The sequence below is a fragment of the Montipora capricornis genome, chromosome 4 (genome assembly GCF_036669925.1).
Source record: "Montipora capricornis isolate CH-2021 chromosome 4, ASM3666992v2, whole genome shotgun sequence".
Taxonomy (NCBI): domain Eukaryota; kingdom Metazoa; phylum Cnidaria; class Anthozoa; order Scleractinia; family Acroporidae; genus Montipora; species Montipora capricornis.
In genome coordinates, this window is record NC_090886.1 from 14,576,777 (window position 1) to 14,589,276 (window position 12,500).

Below are 12,500 nucleotides of genomic sequence, written 5' to 3' on the forward strand. Positions count from 1 at the left end.
TAGATGAGAGTAGGTAAACACGGCTGTGACATCACATGAATTTTGATTGGTTACGTATTGTCAGATGCGCCTTTTGATTGGCTGGAAGGAAACATGAGCGTGTATCAAGAAAATCTGTTTCAATCAAGAAGTAAAAAAAACAACATTTTCCTTCATTTGTCGAATAATTTTTGAGAAACATGTCATAAAAAGGTTAAGCAAACATTTATGAAATTTTTAACAGTATGTTTAAGAATTATAACAAACAGTTGTACAACAGCTCTCAACTACCAAACCATTGCTATGGACTCCTTCAAATAGTCATATCTCAAGTCCCTTTAACTCTACAGTTATCCTTTTTTGCCAAGTGTGCTCTATTTAACATTTCTTTGTCTGGTTCGACTCACAACCATATTTGGTAAATCACATGACCAAAACAGAAAAAGCCTAAAAACTATGTTTTTCGCAAATTTTAACGCCACTGTATGAGAACATTCTAACACAAAATCTGTACCATGGATTTAAAACAATTGTCAAAAAAATTATGACGTTGTAAGGCCCTACTTTGTCGATACTTTGATACACTTTTCAAAATATCATTTCCATTTTTTGTTCAAATAGAAATTCCATGCTAGTTTTAGCGAAAAATGATAGGACAGTTTCCATCTGGTGAAAAAAACCACCTTTTACTTCCGTTTCCTGAGAGCTTTTACATGTTGTTCACAGAAACGCACAGCAGAGGACTGGAACTAGTTGCACACGTGCCTTTTGATTGAAGTGATGTCAGATTTCCATTGAAAAAATTACTTCAAAGAACTATCTGTGCAACCTTCTTGTAGGGCTCTTGACTCAATCTGTATAAGACACTGCCGATATCTGTCCCAATATCAAACCTACATGAAGGGTAACATTGCACCGATGTTTCAAGTTGACTGAAAAGTTCACCTGCTGACTGAACACATGTACAACGATGGGCACTGGCTTTAATCCAACTACATGAGGCAAAAATTTACTAACTTGCTCAATATTTTTCTAGCTAACAGTAACCCTGGACAGACTTTTTCTCCGTTGAGTCCACCCAAATTCAAATTACGGTAGGCTTGGTGTGAACTCAGGGACTGAAGACTTACTTACAGGAACAGCTGATCCATCAGAATTCAACACTCTTGCCAAAGTGAAAGTCATGTCTGCATCGGTTGCTGAACTGAACCACTTGTACCCATGCAATTTGTATGTACCGTCTTCCTGTGGAATTGCTATCGTCTCTGTACCATTTGCTATATAGGTGGAGATTTAGGCAACAGGTACATGTAATGCAGTGCAGTCATTGCGAGGACTTATAAATGTACACAGTGCCAGAGTAATACACCCAACCCCCTCATCATAGCAAACTCTTTTTATAGTACCATGCTGTTTTCGTGCAAACCTTTTAAATTTATATTAAATTTCATCTTTCACATTCTTTTGTCCTGTAACCAAGTAAGTGCGACCTCTCGAGAACAAAAAGCTGAATGGTTGGCAATAATTTAATGTTTTACCATTGAAGGATCTCATAATATTACTACTATTATTTCTTTAATGGAAGAAAGGAAATCAGTTAATATTCAAGTTATGCTGTAGCTGTGATACGTACATGTAGTTGTGAAAAGTATAAAATGGTTTGCAATATATTCCTTTTTATTTGTTTCTACAGTTGTTGCAGTGTTATATGTTAATCACTGAAATCTGTCTTTTTTTCATACAGCTCACTAGTAAATGTTAGAACAGCTTACATACACTGCACATAATGAATTGCGGTGAAAAAGACCTTCGAAAAAGGCGTCTCAACAGTGGTCTGTGCAAAATGCAGAGCAATAATAAAATACAGACTACAGAATCAGCCCAAACCCTTTCTTGATGCAATCCTTAGGCCTAAACATCATTTCAGGCATTATTAGGCCTAAGCTGGTTAGCATTGTCAAATGGTTTGAACTGTTACAGTAATAACCACAGTCTGCATTTGACACTAACCAATCTCAAAACCTTTTAATTCATGGCCACCTGCTTGTTGGGTTTATGCACCCTTGAAATAAACACTCACCCCTCAAGAACCCATTTAGCAAATTGTCCTGTTGAGGTGAGTTGACACTTTGTATAGGACTTTTGTTTGAGGATTTGCAAGCTCCACATTCCTAAGGTACAGTAGGTAATATCACCGTACAAACCAAAAGAAACCTACACTGTAGCAGTGACAAATTCAAATTATACCACTCACCAACATCTGATCCACCTTTCCGTTCAGTCATCCACTGGCCTGATGTCCAGAATGCTTTGGGATCTCTGCTGGTCAGATGATCATAAGCATCCTGCAATATACTATTCAGGCATCCCCTCAGACCTAAAACCTATACAACATAGACAGAATCATTATTGTGTAGTTAATAGTAAAACTCTTTAAACAAAATTTGACTTTGAGTAACCCATTAGCAATACCATTGCTCTTTTATGTTTAAACCACAGCCAACAGGGCAGGTGCATGCACCGGTATTAGTTTACCAGTGTTGCGCATAGGGTTGGCTTACAGGGTTGACATTGATTCCTGAATGGTGATTGATGTGAAGCCCTGCTGGGCAGGGTTAGTTTTTGGACGGGCGACCATCTAAGAATAACCCTTCCTGTACACTCCCAGAGAGCAGGGCTGGTGTCGAGACGATGCACTTGCCTTCCACCAACGTGCCCTGGGGTCTTCACAGAATCAACGTTATCAATGGGTTGAGTTTGTTGTTGGTTCTCTACTCTGCTCTGAGAGGTTTTCCCCTGGGAACTCCAGTTTCACCCCTCCTCAAAAAACAACACTCCAAATTCCAATTCAATCTGGATTAGAGGGCTGCAAGTTAGAAAACTGTGATAGGCTGTCTAAATAAAAGTTATTATTATTATTATTATTATTATTATTATTATTATTATAGTGCCTCATTGCATTCTGGGATTTTTGTATTTGGACACCCTAGAATACTAAGGGACCCTCACGTGGCGATTTTCACCAGCAGTTGGCGCTTGGTGACATCCCTGCCTTGGTGTATCAAATAAATGTGAAAAAAAAAACAAAACAATGAAGCCCGGTTGTTCGAAAGCTGATTAGCTTAATCCAGGATTAGTGTAAACTTTTGTTTCATGTTTTCAACTTTTTGGTGAAATTATCTTTTGCTTATTTTTGCTTTTCAAGATTGACTTCTTCTAATGTAGAAGTTTTGCCGAATATCAGCGTTGAACAGCATTTAGTAGTAGGGAAATAAACTCCTTGGTTAATTTTTAATCTGGGATTAGCGTTAATTGGCGTTTGAACAACCGGGCCCAGGAATACTAATACTTCATGCTGGTATAGTCAGTGACTTTAATATCCTTATGGATCACAAAGAAGCTAATCAAAAACACTCTCCTAGTTCACACTGGTTCCTTACACAATGTCCCGTCCTATGCCCACTCGGCCACCGGGTCCCCGTCCTGGAGAGATCCCACATTTAAATACAAACACTACATTCCCCCGCTACCTTAGTACAACAATAAGTGTGACTAATTAATGTCCTTTAACAATTATACTGAAAAGCAATAAATACACAACATTACTTAACATGGCATCTGATGGGATGCGGCAATGCGGATCTGCATAATGCCCTAAAATCCGCATCCTCCGCATAATTACGATATTTTCCGCATAAAACAGAAGAAATGTCTGACATTAGTGATAACACAGCTTCTTGCCATCCTCACAAACATAAAAACCAAAAAGATTGACTATTTTGAGACCCTTATTTTCCTGAACATTGAAAAAAACACTCCATTTCGTTCGCAAGATGAAGTTCGTAAGCAGTTTCCACGCATTTTTCGGCAACGAGCTAAACTGTTTTCATAACAAACCCTAGACTCGAAATTTTATAAAAAAGATGCAACCAGATCTTGCCATGTGTTGTCTTCACCGGTGGAGTTATAGTCTCCTTGGTGAAAAGCTGACACCCATAACACTGTCGGTACTTGCGCTCTGCATCCTTATCTACACCTGGCCACCACACTTTCGATCTCAGTCTCTCTTTCATTTTCCCAACCCCTTGGTGGCCCTCATGTGCACGATGAAGCACTCACGTAGGATGACATGGCTAATGACGATCAGTTTTTTTATGTTATGGGAGCCCCCTCCCAGTTTCCACTAACAAGACAACCACGCACTACTTGCAGTTCCTCATCTTCAGCTGAGACTCTCTCGATTTCTTGAATCTTTAAGGCTACAGGTACAGATCCTAACGTAACCTTTCCAACATACTCATCATCATAACGGGATTTCAATGATGAAACATGAGAGTGCATCGGCAATATTGTGGCGGGATGTGACATAACATACCTTATAGTTATAAGGCTGCAGTCTTAGTACCCTGTGCTCGATACGAGCTGATGGCTTAGACCCCCTGGAGTACAATGTAAATGACCTTTAGGGCCTCATGATCCGTCACCAGATTGAAGGTCTGAGGCCCGTACAGGTACAGGTTGAAGCGCTCACATGCCCACACCAGCGCCACGGTCTCTTACTCCGTCTGGCTGTACCTTCTTTCCACTTGACTGAAGCCCCTGCTTGCACAACAAACTGCTCGGCTTTGCCCATTCTTCTCTTGCACCAACACCGCCCCTAAGGTCACCAGACTGGCATCTACTATCACTCGAGTATGTGTGTCCTTGTCAAAATAGGCTAAGACGGGTGCACTGGCCAGCTGCCGTTTCAGTTCTATAAATGATGCTTCCTGCACGTTGCCCCAAACAAATGGGATGCCTTGCCTGGAGATTGCCCGGAGAGGTTATGCAAGGGTTGCAAAGTTGGAGATGAAACGTGCACCAAAGCCTACCAAGCCTAGGAAACTCCAGCCTTCAGTCGCCGAAGTAGGTTAAACCACCTCGTGCTCAGCACAAACCCTCCCTTCTATTGGACCAATTCCATATTTTGATAATAAAACTCCCATAAAGACCACCTTCCATGCAGAATTCACATTTCGTCGGGTTGAGTGTGAGATTATTTTCCTCTAATCTCTGAAGCACTTTGTGGAGACTCTGATCATACTCTTCAATAATCTTGCCATGCACTATCAAATCATCAGCAATATTTTGAGCCCCATCAATCTCTGAGACCACTTGAATTATTATGTGCTGGTACTTCTCAGGAGCAGAGTTCACTCCAAAGATCAGTTTCTTATACAGAAACAATCCATTATGGGTAGCAAATGTCGTAATGTCTTGTGACTCTTCATCCAATTCAATCTGATGAAATCCCAGATGGAGGTCCAGTTTTGTGAACACTGCGCTGACATTGAGGTTTTCTACCACTTCATCAACGGTTGGTATTGGTATCCTCTCACTGACAATGGCCTGAAATGCTTTTCTCATGTCCACACATAATCTGATATTTCCTGCTGCCTTTGGTGCAACCACCACAGGACTTACCCAGGATGTCAGCCCATCCACCCGTTCCACTATATCTTTGGCAATCAGGTCCTTCATTTTGGCTGTCACCTTCTCAAACAAGGCAAAGGGGACACGCCTTGGCTTCTGGGCTACTTGCGTTACTTCCCAATCCACATGCAGCTTCAGCCTGTACTCTTTCAGCTTGCAAATTGATTCCCCCCAAAGACTTTTGGATACTTTGTCTGAAGAGCTGAAGCTACGTCCTTGCTGACAACATTACACTCAGGCAATTCAATGCTGGCGCTCAGGCCAATGCGAAGAAGACCAAGATCCCCGGACGTTTTATGACCCAGCAGACACCTCCTAATCATGGTAACCACGAATTGTGAGTTTATCTTCTTGCTTCCAACGGACAGCTCCACTTGAATTTGACCAACCACGTTCAAAGCATGGTCACCTGTCTCAGGGACGGGACCAGGATCTTGCAAATCCTCACAGATGTCTTGTACCTTCATCCTGGTAAAATGTAAGAGCTTGGAAGTCGTCTTGCAAGCCTTGTCAATGCCTTTGCTCTCAGCATAGTATTCAAAGGAACGCTTCCATTTTCGCCACTTCTCCTCCACTTGCGAAGCAGATCCAGACAAATCCAGAGGCAATAAACCCTTGTTGGCCATCCTTGTCGCCAATGTAATATCCTTATGGATCACAACGAAGCTAATCAAAAACACCCTAGTTGACAATGTTCCTTACACTATCTTCCGTCGTATGCCCACTCGGCCACTGAGTTCCCGCGCTGGAGAGATCCCAGATGTAAACACTACAGTGACAACGCACTCCTACTACGTGTAATTCCTCTAGACTGTGCCTAGACTAGTATTAAGTTTTGACCTCTGGGAGTGAGTCTTATTATAACACATTTTATTCTGTCTATAGCTAGACAATTTTATTCATTCCCTCCATTACGCTTATTGAAGTCTGTGTGCATCCAATTAGGAGCATTTCTGGACCATATCTGAATTCCAATATCAAAGTGTTTTGGGGGAGGGGTGGTGTAAATTTATTTGGTGGAACGAGGAGAACATGAACCAAGCAAATTACGTAATAACACGGTGCGCAGCGTTAAGGACGAACACGACGAATTAAAAGCAATAGCGTGAAGGTTTATTGAACAGAAATGCTCAAAGTTCCTATAGTGGTACAGCCTTGCAACTTGAAACAACGAGAATATATTTAAAACGAGGGTAAAAAAAAACGAGAGGTAGATCACAAAGTCGTAAGGACGATGAAAGTCGGTTCGAACTGAAAGGCGATAAAAGCAAAACAGAAACTAATTTTAGCTAACTACCTAAAAAAGTAACAAAAAGGTATATAGAAGGCTGAGGTAAACGTTAATAATTTCAAATAGCACATCAATGAAATACAACAACGAATGAGATCAAAAGAGGTTATTAACAATCTATAGAATATGATGATAGAAACTTGACAATGATCACATCAATGTAGATTGATCAAGAAATCCATGCTGAGCACTAACGATTAAAAACTGATTGAAAACTAGATACCAAAGCAAATATATTTATAGCATAACACGAGTTAAACTTAAACCGACACTAAATACTGGAAAAAACTAAAATCAAGAAAATATTAAAACTTACTTTGGTTTGCACACGCACCAATGCTAGTCTTGACTAAAAGCTCTATAGAGAACTTGACGATGAGCACGAGTGTAGATACAACTAAAATCCAGGTGGATGAAGGAGTTGACCGTACGAAGTCTACACTAGAACTGAACTACTGTGGAAAGCACTAAAACTTATGACTAGCAAAACGTGCCTGCGACAACTGAGAAAACATTACGCATTTCCTATGCGGGTGTTAGGGGAAGGAATTTGCAACCATTACAGCGGTGACTAAACGTTATCTATGAAGGTGATAATCCTTAAAGAAATACCGAAACACGTACTAGCGATAATGTAAAAAATAAAAGAGAAAACATCACGTTTCAAACCAACATTCCGGCCCCTTAAAGGCAATACTGCAGATAGCCTTTACAACAAGAAGCAAAGAATGGTTTGAACCATGAGGTTGACTAGACTAAGAAACTAAGTTAATTAACAATTATTCCATGAGCGAGCGTTGGATATGAGACGGTAAATAGCCAACGAGGCGCGTAGCGCCGACTTGGCTATATCCACTCTCATATCCAACAAGCGCGAATGGAATAATTGTTTTATTAAATTCCTTAAACTCCAAAAGTTTAGAAGTACGAAATACGAGCGAAAAAAGCGAGAAAATCCTAGCGAAATCGAAAAAAGTTGATGAAGATGCGATGTTGTGTAATACCTCGTGGTCAGACAGACGCAGGCTCATCACAAAAACATTTCTTACCTTTTCTCGTATCTCTAAGCTTCGAAAGTGATCCAAACTTTCCACAAAAACGTTTTTCTTTTGCTTTATACCGAAAGAAATTTCGCTTTCTGGCGTAAACGTTTTTAGTTTAGCAATGCTAAGCGCAATCATTTACCATATAAGGTCAAACTAAGGTATATGAGCTGATAACCGAGATTGAGTGAACCAATCAGAGCACGAGAATTGCATTATCCGAGGTTGAGAATTTAATAATAGCTAATAAACAATTACATAATGTCCGATAAAGTTGAATCCACTTGCAATGGGGTTTTTTAGAGTTCACTGTTCATACTAGAATACTTACTCACTGTTACTTGGAAATTCAGCTGCCTCCAGTAGGACTATTATGTTGATTGGACGAACCAGCTCCGATGTACCGCTCTTCAGCTTGACAGAGCGTACTAACCCATCTCTGCTGTTAGTATTCACCTCCAGGACCCGACCGAGTGGCCAGGAATTACGTGGTTTGTTGTCGTCGAGTACCAACACAACGACATCTACTGCAAAGTTTCTCTGCTGCTTGTTCCATGTTTGCCGCTCCTGGAGAGGGTAGATACTCACGTACCCAACGTCGCCAAAACACGTCAGCAAGGTACTGAACTTGACGCCAGCGGCGTTTGTAGTGACAATCGTACTTAGAGAAGATTCCAGGTAGAACAGCAGGACCTGCTTGCAACAGCAACAGATGATTGGGAGTCAGTGGTTCTAGGTCACGTGGGTCATCAGAGAGTTTCGTAATTGGCCTACCGTTTTCTATGGCCTCAACTTCACACATCAGGGTACTTAGACCTTCGTCGTCTAGCACTTGTTCCTTGGTCAAAGCTTTTAACACCTTGCGCATGGTACGGATACACTGTTCCCACACTCCACCGTGGTGGGAACCAGTTAGAGGGTTAAAGGTCCACTTGACAGTGCGTTGAAGAAGATAGTCGTGGATCTGAGTTCCAACAGTTGATTGCATTTCGAAGCTCCTTCTCACTCTTTACAAAGTTGCCTTCGTTGTCAGAACGCATCTCTTCGGGTAGGCCTCTTCTTGCAATAAATCTCCGTAAGGCATTGATAAAGGACTCTGTGTCTAGTGACCTCACGACTTCGATGTGAACTGCTCGGAGAGCTAAACAGGTGAATACAACGCCATATCTCTTGACCTTGGATCTTCCACGACGGACTTCAAAAGGACCAAAGCAGTCAACACCTGTAAAGGTGAAAGGTGGTTTACACGCGCGATCTACAGGCAGATCAGCTGTCTTCTGTCGACCTGTAGGGGACTGGGTTTTTCTGCAGGTAAAACACTTTTGTAGCACTCTACGTACAGCGGCTCTGGCATTTACTATCCAGTATCTCTGATGGATAAGGGACAGGGTGTACTCTACGCCTGAGTGGCCAGAAACGAGGTGATAGTAAAGAATGATCAGTTTGGCCACGTGATGATCCTTTGGTAGGATGATCGGGTGTTTGGCATCTGTGTCGAGTGATGCACGTTTCAGACGGCCACCAACGCGCAGAAGGCCTTGAATAAGGCCGGGGTCGAGCTTGTAAATGCTGCTTGACTTGAGGACCTTATGTTTGCTGGTGCTTGGTGGAATTGTGCTCTTTAATCCTTCGTACTCTTGCGCGAAGAACTGATACTGAACGTAATTAAGGATTGCATGTTCTGCTTCACGCAACTGCGTCACGGTAATGGGGCTGATCTTGCTTTAAAGGCTTGATTTGTGGAGATTCCTTGGGCTTTCTGCTCTTGATCAACTTGTGAAGGTTACTCTTGAATCGCACTATCCAGGCAATGACTTTCTTACGGCGCGACCAGGAAGAGAATCTTTCGATGATTTCTGCGACAGGATCGAGAGTGGACGCACAGAGTAAGTATACACCCTTGTCTGTCTTAATTTCGGGGTCGTCATCTGCAATCGCGCTTGCCATGCCTGCTGGTCTTTAAGGCCACATTTTGGGAGGCGAGGAAAGAAGGCTGGGCCGTTAATCCAGCGTTGAAGGGAATCTGCTGGCACGCCTTTGGAGGCATCATCTGCCGGATTATCTTGTGTGTTTATGTACTTCCACTGGGAGGGAGAAGAAGCATCATGTATTGTTGCAACACGGTTGGCAACAAAGGTATGAAACCGCTTGTCTTGATTGTCAATGTACCGGAGAACGCAGGTACTGTCAGTCCAGAAGGAAGACTTGGTTACTGGCAAGGTTAGCTCGTTTCGGGAAATTCTATCCAGTCTGGTTGCAATGACGGCTGCTGACAATTCCAGGCGAGTAATTGTCAACTGGTTTAACTGGTTTAATGGGCGCGAGCCTTGATTTGCCCATGACGAACGTACATTTAACAGCACCACTTTGGTCTGAGATTCCGAGGTAGGTAACGGCGCCAAAACCCTGCTGTGATGCATTGGAAAAGTGATGAAGTTGGCTTGAGGTAATATCTGCAAGTTAAATGGCTTAAAGCAGCGGTCTTTTTTCAGATCCTTGAGTTTAGGAAGTTCTTGTAACCAGGCCTGCCAACGGCGCAAGTAGTCTTCAGGTATCGGATCGTCCCAGCTGAACTTCTTGCAGCTCAAATATTGAAGGATTAGCTTTGCGTTCAGTATGAATGGTGCCACGAGCCCCAGCGGGTCATAGATTGAACTGATTATGGACAGCAAGCCTCGTCTTGTTGCTGGTCTGTCCTTCATTACAATGGTGAAACCAAAGTGATAAGACGATACTCCTAAAGCCCTTTCAATGGGGAGCTTGTCGAAATCTAGGCTCTTGACTTGTGCAGTTCTCTCAGACTCTGGCAACGACCCAAGTACCTTCTTTGAACTCGACAGCCATTTGGTGAAATGGAAACCGCGTCTTGCTAACAGCTTGCGCAATTGGTTGGCGAGATTGATAGCTTCTTGATCTGTGGGAACTGACTTCAGGCAGTCGTCGACGTAGAAGTTCCGCATTACTGTATCGACAGTCTGAACGTCCAAGTCTGCCTTGTTCTCTTCAGCTGTTTTCTTTAGAGCAAAGTTAGCGCAGCTGGGAGAGGAAGCTCCGCCAAATGGGTGGACTCTCATTTGATACTCTTCTGGTTGGCTATCTAAGTTACCATCAAACCACCACAGAAACCTAAGGGCATCACAGTCGCTAGGTCGAACTCGGACTTGATGGAACATTGCTTCGACATCTGACATAAGAGCAGTATTTTCTTCCCTGAATCTCGAGAGGACACCAACAAGAGAATTGGTTAGATCCGGCCCCCGTAACAGCTGGTCATTCAGTGAAGTACCACAGTACTTTGCAGAACAATCGAACACCACTCTGATTTTTTCAGGCTTTTGAGGATTGAACACCGGATGATGTGGCAGATACCAGAGAGCGCCAAGAGGTCCTATTTCTTGACTTTCAATTTTTCTTGCGTAATCCTTGCTCAGTAGATCATGCATAAATTCCTTGTATTTTTTGTGCACTACTGGCTCCTTTCTTAATCGTTTGCGCAATAGTTCTGAGCGGCGTTCAGCAATGGTTCTGTTGTTTTGAAGACTCGGGGGATATGTTTTCCAAGGCAGTTCGTAATGACCATTTTCTAGTTTCACCATTTTTTCCATAATAATTTATCTAGGGCCCTTCGATCGTTTTGAGACATCATTTTTGTTTCGTAGACTGTATCGTTGAATTCCAGGTTGCAGTAGTCTCTAAACTGCTGGTCAAGGGTCTTTTCTACCTGGGCGAAATTCGCAATTGGGGTCTTGAGGGCGATTCTCCCTAACGGGCCGTTTAGCACCCAGCCTAGCACGGTTCTTCTCGCTCGGTCTGAACTCCCTTGGCTGTAGCGCTTGGGGAACATCACTCTCAATGAGCAGCCCAATCTCAGCTTCAATCTTCGAAATAGTTACACCCTTCAGGTAGGGCCAGCGGTTCACGTCTTGTTGGTCTGCAATGGCTTCCACTGGGATGGATAGCCTAGATCTTGAGTAAACTTCAGGCAGCTCAACGATGTTTTGTTGGTTGAGATCAGATATCCGCAAGCTCACTAAGGAACACTCGACCGGGTCTTCTTTGCCCTTCAAGGTCATTAGAGTCAGCTTTGTTTTCTTTCCTTTGATATTGAGCTTCTCTAGAAGGCTTTCTGTACAGAAGGAAGTGTTGCTGCCAGAATCCAGAAAGGTCATGAAAGGTGATAAAAGCAAAACAGAAACTAATTTTAGCTAACTACCTATAAAAGTAACAAAAAGTTATATAGAAGGCTAAGGTAAACGTTAATAATTTCAAATAGCACATCAATGAAATACAACAACAAATGAGATCAAATGAGCTGCTTAACAATCTATAGAATACGATGATAGAAACTTGACAATGATCACATCAGTGTCGATTGATCAATAAATCCATGCTGAGTACTAACGATTAAAAACTGATTGAAAACTAGATACCAAAGCAAATATATTAATAGAATAAGACGAGCAAAACTTAACTTAAACCGAAACTAAATACTGGGAAAAACTAAAATCAAGAAAAATTTAATAGTAAAACTTACTTTGGTTTGCACACGCACCAATGCTAGTCTTGACTAGAAGCTCTCTAGAGAACTTCATGATGAGCATGCACGAGTGTAGATAGAACTAAAATCCAGATGGATGAAGAAGTTGACCGTACGAAGTCTACACTAGAACTGAACTACTGTGGAAAATATTAAAACTCATGACTAGCAAAACGTG

At 42.1% G+C, this 12,500-nt stretch overlaps 1 protein-coding gene across 1 annotated transcript in view; it reads right to left on the minus strand.

Moving 5' to 3' along the window:
• The window catches only part of LOC138046141 (acyl-CoA dehydrogenase family member 11-like), a 34,547-nt gene that overhangs the window by 14,992 nt on the left and 7,055 nt on the right, over nucleotides 1-12,500 (minus strand). The window contains exons 4-5 of the mRNA XM_068892820.1: nucleotides 2,234-2,363; nucleotides 1,114-1,256 (exon numbers count right to left, since the gene is read on the minus strand). Of these exons, the coding sequence (XP_068748921.1) occupies nucleotides 1,114-1,256; nucleotides 2,234-2,363 (273 nt within the window). The remainder of the gene's footprint in view (nucleotides 1-1,113; nucleotides 1,257-2,233; nucleotides 2,364-12,500) is intronic.